At 35.9% G+C, this 17,623-nt stretch overlaps 1 protein-coding gene across 6 annotated transcripts in view; it reads right to left on the reverse strand.

The window, feature by feature from the left end:
- The window catches only part of LOC124953690 (nephrin-like), a 179,187-nt gene that overhangs the window by 8,341 nt on the left and 153,223 nt on the right, over positions 1 to 17,623 (reverse strand). For 4 of the 6 annotated variants that reach the window (XR_007102300.1, XM_047505484.1, XM_047505492.1 and 1 more), the window contains 8 exons: positions 12,081 to 12,235; positions 10,071 to 10,215; positions 8,541 to 8,671; positions 7,478 to 7,637; positions 4,495 to 4,794; positions 3,837 to 4,133; positions 1,777 to 2,019; positions 1,110 to 1,267 (listed from right to left, as the gene is read on the reverse strand). Coding sequence is in view for 5 of the 6 variants with exons in the window: in XM_047505484.1 (XP_047361440.1) it covers positions 1,110 to 1,267; positions 1,777 to 2,019; positions 3,837 to 4,133; positions 4,495 to 4,794; positions 7,478 to 7,637; positions 8,541 to 8,671; positions 10,071 to 10,215; positions 12,081 to 12,235 (1,589 nt within the window). In the remaining variant the exon portion in view is untranslated. The remainder of the gene's footprint in view (positions 1 to 1,109; positions 1,268 to 1,776; positions 2,020 to 3,836; positions 4,134 to 4,494; positions 4,795 to 7,477; positions 7,638 to 8,540; positions 8,672 to 10,070; positions 10,216 to 12,080; positions 12,236 to 17,623) is intronic. The other 2 variants (XM_047505475.1, XM_047505466.1) reach the window with 2 other exon arrangements.

Raw genomic sequence — 17,623 nt, forward strand, 5'->3', positions numbered from 1 at the left:
CAAAGAAGAGAAACTTTCCTGCTAATGAGCGTCCACTTTCGAAATTCCAGACTTCTGGAATTCTTCTCGAAGCAGCTACCTACCAACCTACCTAGCGGAACGGCTTGCTAGAGTTTGTTCGTTCGTTCTCATCCCGAATAAGCAAGAAATTCGAGCGCCCAATGGAAAATGGAGAAGGTCGGTCGATACGAACAAAACAAGGAAATTATCGAAGCATAATCAAAGTTTTCGTCTACGGAATTTCATCTCTCTCTCTCTTCCTCTCTCTCTCTCTCTCTCCTTCTTTTTCTTTCTCTTTGGATTCATTTTCTTTTTTTTTGTAATCCATATCGCAGACGCTCGCCGCGATTAATTTGCCGCGAAATTGGAAGAGGAAAGTTAGGATCGATTAGTTGGCAATAAGAAAAAATAAACGAAAGGTAACGAACCGGATTTTTGGAGGATCAAATAAAATTTAGTTAAGTCGTGATATATACAAAAACTACGAATTTCGTTTTCAGTATATTCAATTTTGTATTTTCTTTATAAGTGATCATTATTCATCTCTCTTTCTCTCTCTCTCTCTCTCTCTCTCTCTCTCTCTCTCTCTCTCTCTCTCTCTTTCTGGAAAAGAAGATTCACATTCGAGGTCTTTGCTTTTATTAAGTGAAACTTCGTTTTTAAAATGTTCATTCTTTGAAAAAGATACTTATCGATCGTTACTGATATGTATTATCAAGAGTATATAAATACTTTTATATTATTTTACTAACGAATTCGGTTCTTCTTTTTTTTTTTTTGCGTTTATTTTAATTAATTAACTAAAACTTCGAATCGTATTTTAATAACCAATTAATTATTATCTTTTAATGGCCTAAAGTTATTTCTTTACACAAATGCGAAATGGATAGATTATTTCTAGGCACTGAAAAGGCTTTAACAGAAAATATCGGGGTATTTGTGTCTTCAATGGAAACTCGACCAGAGAGGACGTGGCTCTCGAGAATTTCGAAATATTAAGATTCTTAAAAGGTAAAATCTGGATTGTAAAGATTATATATAGTTGTTTAATATTGTAATAAAGTATTGTTTACGTTATTGAATAAGAAAATATTTTTAACAATAATTACCGGTAAGGTTGGATAATTGTTGTATTCGTTGTAACCGGTAAGTCCTTGAAGATGATTGTTCTGTTGCGTTGGAAGTGAAGATGGTGGTAAACCATCCGGTGTATCTTGCGTTGCCAATGGTGTACCCGAGGTTGATCCAGTCAATTGATAATCTGAATCTTTTATTCCAATTAGATAACAATGTCTCATTTTTAATCTCTTTATTATATATAAAATACCCTTAATAGATCGAAGATAGCGAAACATCTTCATTTTCTTTGTTAATATTGATTATGTCATAAGACACATGTTCTACTTATTCTTTTTTTTTTTACATTATTTGTTGAAAACTATAATCCTCTAGAAAGCCATAATGATCTAAAGTTCAAGCTTTCCTCTTCGATATAAATCTATTACCGAGAAACTATAATGAGCTCTGAAAGTCCATATATAGCTTATGATTTAGGAAGTTAGGATATAAGCTATGCGTACGATGTATCAAATAAATGATGTACTAGTTGAAAATTCGAGCACGTAGAACGAGTAGGCACTTTATGATTCGATGTATAGTGATTATCGATCGATCTACGAATATTATTTGCCTAAGCAAAATATAGATACTTACGTATGTACATAAACACGCATATAAATAAAGACATAGTTAAAGAAGACATACATATATGTATACCTTTATTAGTTGGCACGACGTCTGGATTTCTATCATCTGCATCGTAAAGATCCTCTGAACTGGGTGCTGTAGCTTTTTTCAAGGGCAAATCACCTGGTCTCTGAGCTCGTCTCTCGCTTCGTACTTTGAGTGCTGCTAAAATTGTCCCGGTAACTAAAAGCATGGCACTAACTACACCGATAAGACCAGCTAACAGAGGTGTTATTTCGAACGGCACCGGAGTACCTGTAAACAAAACGCGCACTGCTCTCGTGCAAGTACGTCTTTGAAAATTCTTACGATCTAATTCTTACAGATATACTTTTTTCTTATTCCTGTTTTTTTTTTTTTTTGTTTTTTCTTTCTTTTTTTTCTTTTTGTTTTTCTTTGTTTTTTTTTTTTCTACTTTGTTTCGATCTAAATATTTTTACGTTCATTAATGCGAGCATTGTGCAATTTTATTTTTTAAAACGCACAACGACGGCTTAAGCTCATTCGAACGTATTACTTAACGAGTTTTAATTAACAAATTAGGGACACTATTAACGGCGATCAACGTCTTTAACAAAATTAAATAGACAATGAATTTTAATGAAATCGTAAGTTAAAAGGTCAATCATCTCGTTTCGTCTCGTTTATTATCGATGATTCTTAATCGGTGTTCAAAAACTGTAGGTTAACTGTAGGTTCGTTCGCGATCATACTTTCATTCTTTTCTTTTTTTTTTTTTCTTTTTTTTTTTTTTTTCTTTTTTCCATCTTTCCTTAAAAGTGCGGCCTTTTTAATAGGATCTTTTCACGAAGAGTGAGAATACGATAACGATACGACGCATTAAGCCGTAACGATCGAAGCGATAATAAGATAGTTACGAGGTATTCCACACTTTACGTACATCTACGAGGGTGAACCAGAAAAAAGAAATACATTTGAAGATTCTTAAGGTTTCGGGTACGATCGATCGATCGTTAAATTATTCCAGTTTAACGAATCTCCCGGAGCGAAGATTCTGCTAAAGTTATTAAATGACGATATAATCAAATTTGTAGTTCTTTATTGGATTAAAAAAAAAAGGATAAAGGGGAGAGGATGGAAAAAATAAAGAAAAAGAAAAAAAAAAAAAAAAAAAAAAAGAAGAATATATATACATGATAAAGGAAGATGATGCTGAAAGATATGTATTTTCGTTTAAGATATTTTATCAAGCGGAATAATGCGAAATTTTGTATGACTTGATGTCGACAGTTAGGAAATTTTATTAAAGTTTTATCCTCAACTTTTGTGCACGCTCGCATAAAATTGATCGATTTTTGAATGGTTCTCTTGGGTTTAAGTATATATATATATATATATATATATATATATATATATATATATATATTCACGTATATATAAGTATAGATATCTAATCGAAGATAGACAGAGAGAACATCGAGAGTCATGAATATATCGATGCGATATCATAAAGGTGTCTATGGATAAAGGTGCGAGGAAACTGGCTCGTGCGAGTATGCGCACGCGCGTACAGTCTCTCAGGCACTTGGCTGAATCGCATCTCGACGCTCGGGAAACTGACCGAGAGCAATTTCACTTGTAAATTCGTCTCGGAGCCGATATATACGAGCTACCGAGTATATCCGCCGGCAGTGGATCCTCGCTCGTACCGTAGTTCGTATAGCCTATGTAGCTTAGATTTGTACACCGACGACGAGAATTCCACTGGCCGGTAATCCACTGGATGAATGCAAGCAAGAGATCGACTCGGTGCTCTATTTTCTCAAGTACTTAGAACTTGGTCTACATGTAAATTGTGTTCGATTTTGCAACCGATTATAGTTGTTTCTCGTAAAACCTTCCACAATTTCTCTCTCTCTCTCTCTCTCTCTCTCTCTCTCTCTCTCTTGTTCTCTCTATCTTTACTAGTCTTTATCTCTTCTTCTGGTAGAATCTCGTTCAAAGAAATTTCATTACTCGTCGTTAAGCTGCTCAATTTTCCTACAACGAGTCCTATTCAAAACTCCTTACTCATTATCTCTCGATTAAGGTCTCTAATGTTAATAGCAAAAGCTTCCGAAGTAACTTACCGGTCTGCTTCTCGGCCACTTTTAAAGTAAAACCTTCGAGCAAGATCATTTCGCTCCTTCCTTTCGCATTCACGGCGTACAATATCATGTTAAGAACTTTGCCCGGTTCCAACCCTTGTACTGTAAATTGAGGGTTATCCCTGGTAACATTCGCTTGTAGAATACCCGTTTCTTGATCGAACACCTCTAGAAAGAAATGTTGCGGTTGACCACCATCGAAACCGGCGGTGCATTCCACCGAAAGTGATTGGGTTGTTTGATTGGTCAGCGTGCAATTGTAAGGAGATTCTGGTTTTCCTGATGAAAGGAAAAGATTTCTGATCAGAAAGGAAAAAGATTAAATATTTCTTTATTCCTATATTATAATATTAACGATAAATGGAAATGAACGATAAGTAAATTTTTCATATGAGGACTCGAGGGAGATTATGAAAAAAGAAAAATGTGCGATATTTAAAAGTAAACTTTTCTGGAATAATCTCCGCGGAACGTGACGCTTTGCCGCGAGGTTTCGCGAACGAACGAATGTTTCGAGTGTTGCCATAACTTTTCCTCGTGAAACTGTAGATTCGTCTTACGAGTGGCTCGAGAAGATAGGGGCCAAGCATGATGCACACTTATGTAAGTACGTATATGAGTTAGGTAGGAATGTACGAACCCGCGGGTATGATGTGAAATATGCAAGCATTCTTCTGCTGGCCGGCAGTGTTGCTTGCCCAACAAAGCACAGTGCCATAGTCCATTTCCGTGACCGGTCTGTATGTGAGGACGCTTTGGCTGTGTCGAGTGGAGTTCTTGTAACGCGCCTGGGGCACGTCGACCATCTCCTCGGTATTGTTGAAGGCCCACCGAAAGCTTTCGGGAGGTGGATACGCTTCGACCCTGCAGACCACCCCGGCGTCCTCGTGACGTGCCACTCCATATATGCGCTTTTGTTCGGCCACGCAGATTGGCTTGTCTGCGAAAAGAAAAAACCAAATCCCCCGCCTCACCATATTTCCTTTCTTCTGACATTTTTTCCCTTTCTACGTTCCTTTTTTTTCCCCCTCTCTTTTTTTCTTTTTTTCTTGTTCTTTTTTTTTTCTTTTTTTCTTCTTTTTCCTTTTCTTTTTTTTTTTTTCGACTCTTCTTCTATTTTACTGTCAGACACTACCATGTATTGTCCTTGGAAAAGAGCCGAAAGAAAAATCGAGACGCGATACGTTAAAGAGGGACCACTGCGAGTACAGTTTACGCGCATTTATTAAAACTGCGAAAAGGACGACGCGTGGCCGAGTGACCACGCTTTCGCGCGCTTTCGAAGGGAAGATCGATGGGCGTTATTCCCTGGCTCGTTCCAATAGTTTTGCCATTTTTCGTGTACGTACGGCAGCCAGCAGGACGGGCTTTCGAGAGTTGGTCGGTTTGCTCTCGCGATCGCTTTATTTCTTTTTTTTTTTGTTGTTTTTTTTTTTTTTGTTTTTTTTTGTTTTTCCTTCCTTTCTTCCACCTACCGTTCGCGAATTCACCGCTCGTCATCGTGTTTTTAACGAATAACCGTAACGACTTTTCGACTGGGTGACTTTACCGCTTGCGGCCAACATTGTACGTTAGTGACTCTCACTAACGCGTTCTCTCACTTTTTTGAGAAATGCGTACGTAAATAATTAATTATTATTTTTGATATATATAAAAAAAATATATATATATATATATATATATATGTGTGTGTGTGTCTGTGAAAAGAAGCATTTTTGCAAAACTAATGGAAGTATGATATGAAAGAAGAAAATTGAATAGGTTCGTTAAATGAGAGATGAATATTTCTACAAAATTAATCGAAAATGATGGGTCTGTAATTCTTAAGGCGAGTATAAATGATCATATTTTCTCTTGAAAGTTATTAGTTTTTTTTTTTTTTTTTTTTTTTTTTTTTTTTTTTTTTTTCTATGTGAAAATAATATTTGAAATATGTTATTTAATTTGATGTATGAATGATACATTTATTTGTGTTGATTGGAAAAAATATTTAATATTATTTTATTTTATTGGTTATTTTTTAATTATATAAATTATCAAGAACTACGGGACTGATGCCTAGAAGGTCTATTATGAAATCGTATGGTTCATCTTTAATTATAATGGTATTTCTTCTGCTTGATACGTTGGTAGAATTGTCATCATTGTTGAATTTTCTATTTAAAGCATGCACGCGATTTTCCCCATTTTTTTTCCGAAAAATCGAGTTTTTATTTAAATTACTTTTTAATTAAAATTTCTGAAAAACTTCCTTTTATTAAATAAATGACTCGTTTTTTTATTAGAGACTATATAACAGTTGACTCTTTATTTTCTTACAATTCATTTATAATATTCTCTTGATACTATATTTCTAGAATGATAAAGATAGTATGTATATTTCCAATAAAATTTTTCAAAAATTGTGGGGAGAGATGTAAAAAAGTTATATGAAAAAAAAATTCTATTTTAATTCTTATTATACATAAATTAATTAAATTAAAGGAATAAGTTCATGTATATATAAGTGACCTGCCAAAGTTTCATTAAATTGTATGCAATAGTTTTTGAGAAAATGGGTCATAAAGTTAGTAAATTTAAAATGAACGGTATAGATCATTTATACTCTCTTTAATTCAAATATTAATTCCAAACACAACCCCTTATAGTAGGCAAAATATTCCTATGTATATACATGTATGTAGTGAAGAGTTCATGTATCTAAATACAGGGGCTTTAATTATCGTCGAAGTACGATGTATTGCCTGTTTTTAGGCGCGATACATATATCTTCATAAGAAAAAATAGCAAATAATCTTAAATTACAAATAATAAACTATTTGATTATATATATGGTGTCCATGAAGTTTCGATCCATTTTGGTGAAAACGTAACTAATTCTCGTTTCTATGAGATAAAAGAGATAAGTTAAAAAAAAAAAAAGTTGATTAGACTTCACGTAGAATCGAGTATACGGTCCTTTCTTGTTCTCAGAAAAAACGCGATTATTGGTAATGGTTATCTCGATATATTATATAACACTTTCTGGAGTCGTAATTAATGTACAATGGAATTTTTCGTACCTTTGTGTTTTTCTCCCATTTTGCAATCAATGTACAGGACTACCTGAATGAAATCTTCCCTAGTAAGTGAATAGTTAGAAATTCGCAAAGATTATGGCCAATGTGCTCACCCGATTTAACTTAATCGTTATTTCTTCATTTGGAAATTGATTAATACTAAAATTTATCGAAGAAAATTTAATAATATTCAAGAAGATAGACCTCGAGTAGAATTCGAACTGTTACCGATAGTATAACGACAGATATGTTACAAATAATTTTTCCAGTTACAAAAGAAAGTTAAGGACACATAAATGAAATATGATTATTACAGATTGTATTAAATGTTCGTTAATAAAATACAACTATTTCCAACAATTTCATTTTATTTCATTAAAATGGATCGAAATATTGTGAACGACACCATGATAATTTCATTTCTCTCTCTCTCTCTCTCTCTCTCATTGTATTTTTTCCCTTTCATTTTTCGTACGACGCGTGGAAGAAAAGAAAGAAAATGTGAAAAGAAAGGGAAAAGGAAAAACAAAAAAAGACAAAAATAAAAGAACAAGAAAAACTCACACATGATTTTGAGCTCGACGATATTGCTATAACCATCGCCCTCGACGTTGCTAGCGACGCAGGTGTAATTTCCGGCCTGGGAACGATTGACTTTTCTTAGAGCGAGATCGTATTGTTGCACTATCACGCCGTTCTTCGCGTTGTTCTGAATGACGTTGCCCTGGAACGAAGCATTGACATCGAGATTAGATCGGAAATCTGCGAGGAAAAGTATCGAGAATAGGGTACGCTTTTCGCGAAAAGCAACGTGGTAAGAAGCGCAGAAGCGGATACGAGGACGAATGGAACAGTCTAAGAGAGGAAAATGGGTCGGAGCAATGCGACGAAGTGGAAAGCGAAGGAGGCACGCGTAACATCGAATAGAAGACTAAGATCATTTTCGTGACAAAGCTTTCTCTCTCTCTCTCTCTCTCTCTCTCTCTCTCTCTCTCACACCTTTACTATCTATCTATCTTTGTCTCATTCGCTCATATTCTCGAAGGTACGAAGGATTACATTTTCTAGGAGAATTTCTCTAGGATCGTAGTTACATATAGAAGAGCTTTCGTAACCGAACGTGAAGACTATGACAAAGGAAAATAGATAGGCGCGTAGTTAAAACCGAAGTTCGAGATTAAGAGAGGCAGTGAATAACGACGGAGTAAAAGAGAAAGACAAAAATAAAGAAGTTAGATGGTAAAGAGTAAAGGACAAAGAGAAAGATAGTATAATGATGTGGATAATTATGTATGTAGACCGTATATTACGTATACCAAACGTACGTATAAAGAAAAGATATGTAAAAATATAACTATGAAGAAGTTCTTTTGATTTTGAGAGAAGATATAAAAAAAAAAAAAAAAAAAAAGAAAGAAAAAAAAGAAAAAGAACGAAAGAAGAAAAGAAAAAGAGGAAAAAATAAACGAGTTAAAAAGGTTCATTGTTAAATCTTTACTTGTCGTAAAGAGCTAAATGTCTATTCTATTCTAGAACTATATGACTGTTATGCATACGTTTATATGTATGTACGTTTGCATTGGTCTATACGATAAGATAGAAACAAATTCCCGTGGGATCGACTTACGTTGTGCTTCCAGACGACTTTGTAAGCCCAGGGATTCGCATGAACCTTACATTCAAAGTAGACATCGTCGCCTTCCTCTATGTCGTCGGGATTCATGTTGGTACCAAGCTCCAATTGTAAGGTAGGAACGACTGAAAAGAAAAAAAAAAAAAAAAAAAAAAAAAAAGAAAAAATTCAATGTAATTGTCAATGTGATTGTCTTAAGCTGCTTACACATTTCTGCTTGTACATATTCGAGTATAACGAGCTAACAAAGCGTTACATCGAAAATTTGTAATTATATCATGTACGATGTGATATGTCAAGGAAATAGAAATATTTTCTTTAATTATTTTGTCAAAGGAAAATCTTGCGATTAAATTAAAACAGATAATGTCTCTAATAAATTCATTTTATTTTATCATTTTTCATCATTTGATTTCATTTCAATTACTTTTAGATTTTAATTACAATTTTCTTAAAGAAATTTCTTATGATTTGTCTTCTATTTAAATCAATTATCTATACTTTTTTTTTGAGATCTTCTTTTTTAGATCAACTTTCTTATTTTTCATTTTTTTTTTTTTTCTTCTCCTTTTTTTCCTTTCTTTTTCAGATATCGCAAAATCACACAGGCCACAGAAACTTTTATCATGTATCACATTAAATTATTCCTTATATTTTCTACGATAAGTATATCTAAATACTTATGTGATAAATAAAAAAGAAAATCAATTTTTAATATTTGATAGATATTAAGTTTCACGTCAAAAAGAATTTTCCCCTTTTTATCCTTTGATCAAGATTCGATAATGTTCGACGATTTATCTACCGTTAAAAGAATTCTTTTCCAAAACGTGATAACGGTAGATAGAGTGAATGACAGAGCGCTCGAAGCCGTCATTACTTGTAGCGAACGAGTGATCTTTGTATCGCGACGAATTGCGACAAGTCCCGAATAAATCGAAGCGCATCGAGTTGTAGCTCGGCCATTCCATTTCGGGTCTCGTTGACGTCTCGTTATTGCGATTACATTCCCGTTAGCTCGACGTAATCTATATCGACGACCTCGTTTCGAACTGCCATGCAACGCTTTTAACTCGTTTACCTCGTTGATATCTAGATACATTTTGCGTCTCTATGCGTGCGTACGTACGTAGATAGATAGAACTGTCGTGTAGTTATACACACGCATATTGCAGGTAAAGCATATATAGAGATACGTAGAAACACGTATCTCGGACGAAATGTCGACCGAACGCAAACACGGATTTCTGCAATGTTAGTTGCTTTGCCGAGAGATGTTGTCCCGAGCGTACTCATATCCATTAGTATATGAAAAATATGCTTCTCGTTTACTTTTTTTTTCCTCCCTCTTTCTTCTCTCTCTCTCTCTCTCTCTCTCTCTCTTTTTTCCTTTTTTTTCTCTTGTTTTCTTTTTTTCCCCTTTATTTCCCTCCTTTCTTTCTCGTACGCTCGAACATTAATATCGTCGTTAGACCGATGAGAGAGATCTTTTAAAGAAATATATTCGCATTTACGAATACTTACAGAAAACGTTCAGTTTCCAGGTGTCCTCGACGACGCCACTATGAACCTTGTTATTCTCAGATTTACAGGCCAATATTTTGTTGTGATCGTCTAGGGTAGGCTTGAAGGTAAAGATTGAACTTGTCATATTCCCATCGGCCGATACCTAAGAGACAATGAATATATTTTTTGTTTATAATGAAAAAAAATTGAAATTTGAATTGCTCGATTAGAAAAGAAAGAAATTTATTCTTTCGTCTCGATCGACTCGAGTTCGTGATGAAATCGAGCTTGTCATCAATGATCCGTGATATGTAACAAAGTCGAGGAAGAAAAGGAAATAGAAATAAAAAGGGAAACGAAGGATAAAGGAAATGTAAAAATGGCCGGTAGAGATGAGATACGTCGACGCACAACGAACAAAGTCGAATAATTACTTTGTGAAAGATAACGTAAGGGGAAGGAAGGCCGATTCGGACTTTACACGGTTTATAAGCCAAGCGTTAATCCGGCGATAAGTCTTAATGACCGGACGAAGTTGGCCAAGGAGGCGTTTATCATTTGCCCTCTTGTGAATAATTCTTGCGAGTAATCCTAAATCTAGTAATCCTTTTAATACTGTAATTAGAGAATTGTTTTGCCAGAATGGTATCCGATAAAAAACAAAAAAAAAAAAAATAAATATACAACTAAGCAAATAATAAATGGTACGATTATTCGATTGAATTTTTGCTATAACGATATTGATCCTTCCTCGTTGTCTTACTTACAAATCTCTCACTCGAAACGAACGCATGCTCAATGGAAGTAAAATCTATCGATCGTACGCGATCTCTGGCATCTATCGAACGAATCGAGCTTTTACAATTCGCTCGATAGGAATTTCAGGTTGAAATTGAAGCGAAATTCGCGCGTACGACCGGCCATAAATCGAGAAAGTCGAATCACCTGGCTGCCTCTGCCAACTATGCGAACACGTTTCGTTCGACTCACTATCGATTGTGAACGTGCCATCGGTATAATTCCCTATCGCTATCAACTTGTTCCTACAGTCAGATGTTATGATGCGATACGACGGATCAGGTCAACGTGTGGGTTAGTTTACAACGAATCGAACTCTCGTCATTTAATCGAAATAAAAATCAACGAGTCTTTTTAACGAAGAAAAATGGGAGAAAAAGAGAAAGACAATAGAAAAAGAATCGATCACTCGTACGAAATCTCATTTATGTTACTTTAAAGAGATTCATTGTGTTATGTTCCATCTCTTATTTTTTCTATTTTTCTAAGTGTAACAACAATCAAAGCTGTCTCGAGAGGTAGGTCACGTTAATGGCAAGAGAAAAGAAGGAGAATAAGACAAATGGAGGAGCATAGATCGCGAAAACATCGTTTCTATTCAGTAATTGCAGCATGGCGTGTTGGAGGGAGTTCTTAATGGCGACGATGCAAATACCGATACCCAGCTTGGTAATGCCTGTGATTTCGTGGAGAACGATCGAGGGTAGAATTCATGTTTCGTTCGTTCCTCGACCGAACGTTTTTTGGCCGTCTCGAGAAGCGATAGTGTACGCGCGCGCATTCGAACTTTGGCCCTATTCGAAGTTCCCCTTCGCTTTACGGTACGATCGTTCTCCTTGTACCTTTGGAATGTTCGTAAGGAGAAAATGATGACGAGCGCGTTGAATGTGGGTCGTAACCTTTCTTTCACAGCTCGGAAATGTTTTACGCCAAAACGTGCCTCTTTACACCCGCTTCGTTTTCTACTCCTCTACATATATCGTACAGTATGCCAGGCTTGATGTGAAATAAAAATGCAAGGAGAGAGCTAATAATTCGAAGATGTTACCTTAGTAGTATTTGAAGATGCAACAAAAAAAACAAAATGGAAAGAAAGATAGGAATAAATACATAAATAGATAAATAAATAAATAGATAAATAGATAGATAGATAGATAAATAGATAGATAGATAGAGAGAGAGAGAGAGAGAGAGAGAGGGAGAGAGAGAAAATGAAAGAAAAAAGCTCACCTTCTCCGTATAATTTTCCATCTTTTTGTGATCCATGTACCAGGATAATTTAGCCGGTGGCCTTGAACCGACTGTCATACAACTGATATTGTATTTCCGATCTGCGCTGAGTGGTGCGTGCTCGCTGCTAAGTATACTCACGCTCAAAGGTCTCACTGTAACAATAAAAGAAAAAGGAAATCGATAGTAAGAAAAATGATCGTCTTACATAGAGAATTTCAACGATGATCGAAAAGCAAGTGATGTAAGAACAACGAGAGTATAAAAGAGATGGTGGGAACTTGCCGAACTTCTAACTTCGTTTCACCCTTAATGCGTTTTAAACGAGTACTAACATTCGTGGCAACAAGCGTGACGTATCGCTGCAAAACATCCGGCTCTCGCCCCACATAAAAGCAAAAAAAAGAACACTAGTTTTTTTCGACTAACAAGACCATCGAAGAATTATGTTATACAATACTTTCGTATCAATTACGATACAAACTTCTCTCCGATTCGTAGTCGTTTCGAAACGACGCAAATCTTTCGCGATTACTTTTCGAATAATTAATAAAGAAATATTTGCCCCGAATAGAAAATTGATACACGTTATGAATGAAATATATATATATATATATATATTTATAACGATTGAATACAATATCTGTAGTAAGTTAGCTAAGTTTTTTCGCAGGTGAATTGACTTCTCCTATCGATGGTTTTCCATCGAATTTAATCGCAAACAGAACGGAAAAGGAACGTCTTTCTTCGTGACGGCGTGAGAAGAAGGGTGAAAAAGTACGCAGTGTTGGGGTGAAAAAGGTGGTAGCTCTCTGCGAAGGAAGACAGACGGAGGGAGAAGAAGGATTTTCCATTCAAGCGGCGTCGAGGTTCGCGCATGGAAGAAGGATGAGAAAGGAAGACTAGGGAGAGAGAGGGGAAGAGAAAGAGAGAGAGAGAGAGAGAGAGAGAGAGAGAGAGAGAAGTGGAGAGTGAGACATGGCAGAAGAGAACTCGGAATTAAACTTTCAGGACTCCGAACTTTTGACACCAATGAAAAATTTTCCACTACTTCGTCCTTTCCGTAGCTGGTCTTCCTCCATCGCTGTCGACAGTTTCCACCTTCGAGTCCGTCACCTTAATCTACTTCTTACGACTTTGTTCGTCGTAATGGCGAGCGCATATTATACGATACCTATTGGTATTCATGTCGTTGTAATCGAGATTTCTTACACTTCCATATACGATGCAATGAAAGACTCGTTTCGTTTGACGAAAATATTTGTGAGAATCATAAAAGACCTCGATCCTTTACGTTTTAATAAAATTTTCATGTAACGCGTTCGACGATAACTACTTACACATCTACAAACGTATATACCTACATTATCCATTTTCGAAAAATATCTAAGATAGCTAACGTATTATAGATGAGAATATCTTTTTCAAAAGAATCAAATGGTTGAACTACCTGTAGGATCTTTGAATAACGCATCATTAAAAGTTCACTAGAAAAGTTCGATTGATCGATGGTTGATTGAATATCGCGGTTGGCATACGTTTATTTTCAGTAGATACTCTTTGCGTGGACATCGATGATGAATGGCATTAGAACGACGTGGAGAGAAAGGAAGAAAAAAAAGGGAAAAAAAAAAAAAAAAAAAAAAAGGAAAAAAAGAAAACAAATATGCGTACGTAAGCGTCCATTAGAGTTTTGATGTTGGTCACAGGATAGATATACGTATGTAGATAGTTATAATGGATGTTCGATAGACGATACCGTCAATGTAAGGCTTCGAAATTCGAAACCCCTAAGCCATAACTATTATCTACTACTAACAACGACGGATAATCCACCTTTTTCTTACTTTTCCCCTACTGACTGAATAACTTCTTTTTTTTTTCTTTTTTTTTTCTTTTTTTTTTTTTTGAAACCACGATGATAATACACAATCCCTGGAAGCCATAAAATTTTTTATAAATCGTACTGTCACGTTTTCGACAACGAAAGGAGAAGTTTTAATTGGAGCGTTTTCACGAGAAACCAGAGTCACCGTGAAATTATCCGCAAACAAAACGGTCTATGTCAAAAACTCCTGTTCCTCCGGGCAAAGCTGGAAACGGTTCGATAGAATCCGGATGAGTTCGTGCGAGAGAAAAAAAAAGAAAGGGAAAGAGAAAAAGGAGAGGGAGAGAGAGAGAGAGAGAGAGAGAGAGAGAGAGAGAGAGAGAGAGAGAGACAGATAGAGGGAAGGGAAACAAAACGATCAAATAAAAAAACCTAACGAGATCCATGGAGGAAAGTAAAAACGGGTTAAAGAGCGGTGAGACAAGCGAAGAGGAAAGAGAACGATCGAAAGCGGAATAACGAACGAGCTGCCGAGGTTAAACTTATTGCTATTGCAAATTAGAAATGCCTAGCAACTTTATCTATGTACGAACGGCACGTTTGATTTTTATGGTAAATCGAGCCGACTGCACATTTTTTCTTTATCCATTGTTATTCTTTTTCTGTTATGCCCATCGTTATTATTTTTTATAGAAAATGAAAAAAAGTAAAGATATAAAAATATAAAAAAAAAAAAAAAAAAAAGAAAAAAAAAAAGAAAGAGAAAAAGAAAAGAAAAATAGAAACAAAATAAAACAAAGCCAACAAGAAAAAAAGGTCCTCCATTGTTTATTGTTCAGATTTTAGTCGAAATAGGTAATCCTGAGATTATTTCATTTATAAGTAATTAATATTTACTCAAGGTACGTCATCATTCTTTACATTCAGTTACAATAAAAAATTGTTTGCCAAAAAACAATTCATTTTTAGAATTATTTGAAATTTTGGAGAAATTGAAAAGGGACAGATTTGTACGGTATTATTATATGTAATTTGTTTTCAGTTATTCAGTGACGTTAATAGAAGAAAAAAGAATATATATATATATATATATATATATATATATATATATATATATGTATGTTATAAAAATGCGTGCACTAGCATGACAAAAATTTTGTGATACCAACAAAGAACGGATTAAGAACAGTTGGAAAAAAAAGACAAAAAATAGCAACCATAGTACGTACGAGTACGTTATACTCTTTTCTACTTTCTACGTACGCATCTCATTCGTCTTTTTACGATAAAAACTATTTTGCAACCTGATCTTTTAATCTAGATATACGTAGAGATCTTTTCTCATATTTATTCTATAATAATATCTCTATAATAATAATAATAATAATAATAATAATAATAATAATAATAATAATAATAATAATAATAATAATAATAATAATAATAATTGTTAGATACAGAGTGTCGCGTAGAATAAAATTTATTAAAATCGAAGGACACTTTTTAAAGAATTAACTTAAACGAATTTGAATTTTCGAAATGTTCATTGAGAAATATTTATTGTACGTTACGTTTTCCATTAAAACGTAAGAAACATAAAAAGCCTAACGTGTTCGCGTATATTTAAAGGGGTTTAAGTGGCATACAGTGTAGGGATTAAGCTAAGTACAATTAAACTTACGATTCCGCATGTAATGGATTTTAAACGGTTACTTGTTTCTTTCGCTAACAGATGCGAATGTACCGAATTAGAATCGATTCCCATGGTCGAACGATTTTTCGTCGATATCGTACCTAATGCTACAAGCATCGGGTATGTCGAAAGATCGATAGAATCGGGATAGAGAAGGATCGTGTCATGAGTAGACAACGTGTACATGAGCGATTAGTGTGAGACACGAGAGCGAGAATAGTAGAAGAGCGTTATACGAATAAACACGTTACAAAGCTTTCTCTTCTCCTCGGAAACGATAGCGTTAATTTATTTCTTAATTTACATTCATGAAAGCATCTTGAATAGAAGGACAACGTTGAGAGGAGTAAAGATTAAGGCGAGAAACATTTGTTGACGGAAAGATCCAACATGTAAGGGACATACATATACATACATATACATATACAGATATTGAAATGTGCGAAAGGTCGAATACGACGAAACGTAGAGACGTATGTTTATGTTTATACTACGTAATATTCTCATATATGTGTTAAAGGGAGGAAGAGAGAAACAGAGATAGAAATAAGAGAGAAAGAGAGAGAGAGAGAGAGAGAGAGAAAGAGAGAGAGAGAGAGAGAGACAGAGAGAGAGAAGCTTGTATGTAGCAGCAGGTAGTCGCGCAGTCGACACAGTCTCGTTGCGGGGGTCACAGGAGACTCACTCGACTCCGATGGTAGTCTGAGAGGGTTCTCCTGCCTCCTTCAAAAGCACTGTCTCCGGTACACAATCAAGCCCTGCAGCAGCTTGAGAGTCCGTGTCTCTTGCTCACCCTCTCTATCTTCTTCCGGTACCCTTTCTTTTAGCTGTCCCCTCGGCTCACAGCATCTTTCCACCACCCGTAAACCGTCTTCGCAGCAATAGCAGCAGCAATAGCAGCAGCAGCAGCAGCAGCAGCAGTAGCAGCAGCAGCAGCAGCAGCATTGGACGTTTTAGCCTGCTGTCGACGTTGTTGTTGTCATCGTCGTTGTCGTCGTTGTCGACGTCGTTCACGTCGTTGCGTGACTCCTCCCAACCATGCAGATATACCACAGCCTGAAGCTTTCTCTCATTCTCTCTTTTCTCGTTATAGAACTCCTTGCACCTTTAACTACCATCGCGAGTCATTCCTTCTCTACTTTCTCTACTTCTTATCTCCCTTTCTCTCATCTCCTTTTATCACTCATCAACCCCTTGTTTCGCGCCCTTAGTTCTTTCTTTTCGACTTGTTCACACATATACACAAGCACATCTATCTACCGAACTCGTAGAAAGAGTTTTTTTCTTTTTCAACGAATCGATATTCTCGAAAGAGAGCCAGTCGAAGAAAACGGTCCTCCTTCTGTTCTCTCTTCCCCGAGGGTCTTATGATTTTCAATTCCTTCCGCAAGCAAAGTACTTTCAACCATCGCGTCAAGGAGTCTACGGGGGAAGCTTTCCTTCGATCGTCCACCAACTTGACAAAGACATCGATGAATCGACAAACGGGAAGTCGTTGATTCGATTAACGCTCCGTAGAATTTCTGGGATCGTACTTTCGATAACCATGCTTGTCCTTCGTCCTACGACTTACCCGAATTGCCAGGGTCAAAGAAAATCGCCGAACGAACGATCGACTCTTGGTTTTAACGAGTTCTCTTTATCTCTTTTCCATCTTTCTTTCTCTCTCTCTCTCTCTCTCTCTCTCTCTCTCTCTCTCTCTTTCTCTCAATCTCTCTCGCACTCTTATTCATTTATTCTACTTTCATACTTTTTTCGTTTCGTTAAAATTCACCATATGCTTACTTTCAGACCAATCCCGCATTTTCTAATTTCAATGGCCAACTCCATTAGAAGCCAACGGCTTTCTAATTAGTCAGGCTCGATTAGGTAGACGCTCAATAGTTAGGTTGGTCTTAGGGTTCGTTCTTTCCGTATACGTATATAATGTTCAAGTGTGCGCGAATTCAATCCCAAGGTCGGTCGTGCGTACCTATTCCTCCTCTCTGTTCTCGTTTCTTTTCTTTTCCCTTGCGTACGGTA

The sequence above is a fragment of the Vespa velutina genome, chromosome 1 (genome assembly GCF_912470025.1).
Source record: "Vespa velutina chromosome 1, iVesVel2.1, whole genome shotgun sequence".
Lineage (NCBI taxonomy): Eukaryota > Metazoa > Arthropoda > Insecta > Hymenoptera > Vespidae > Vespa > Vespa velutina.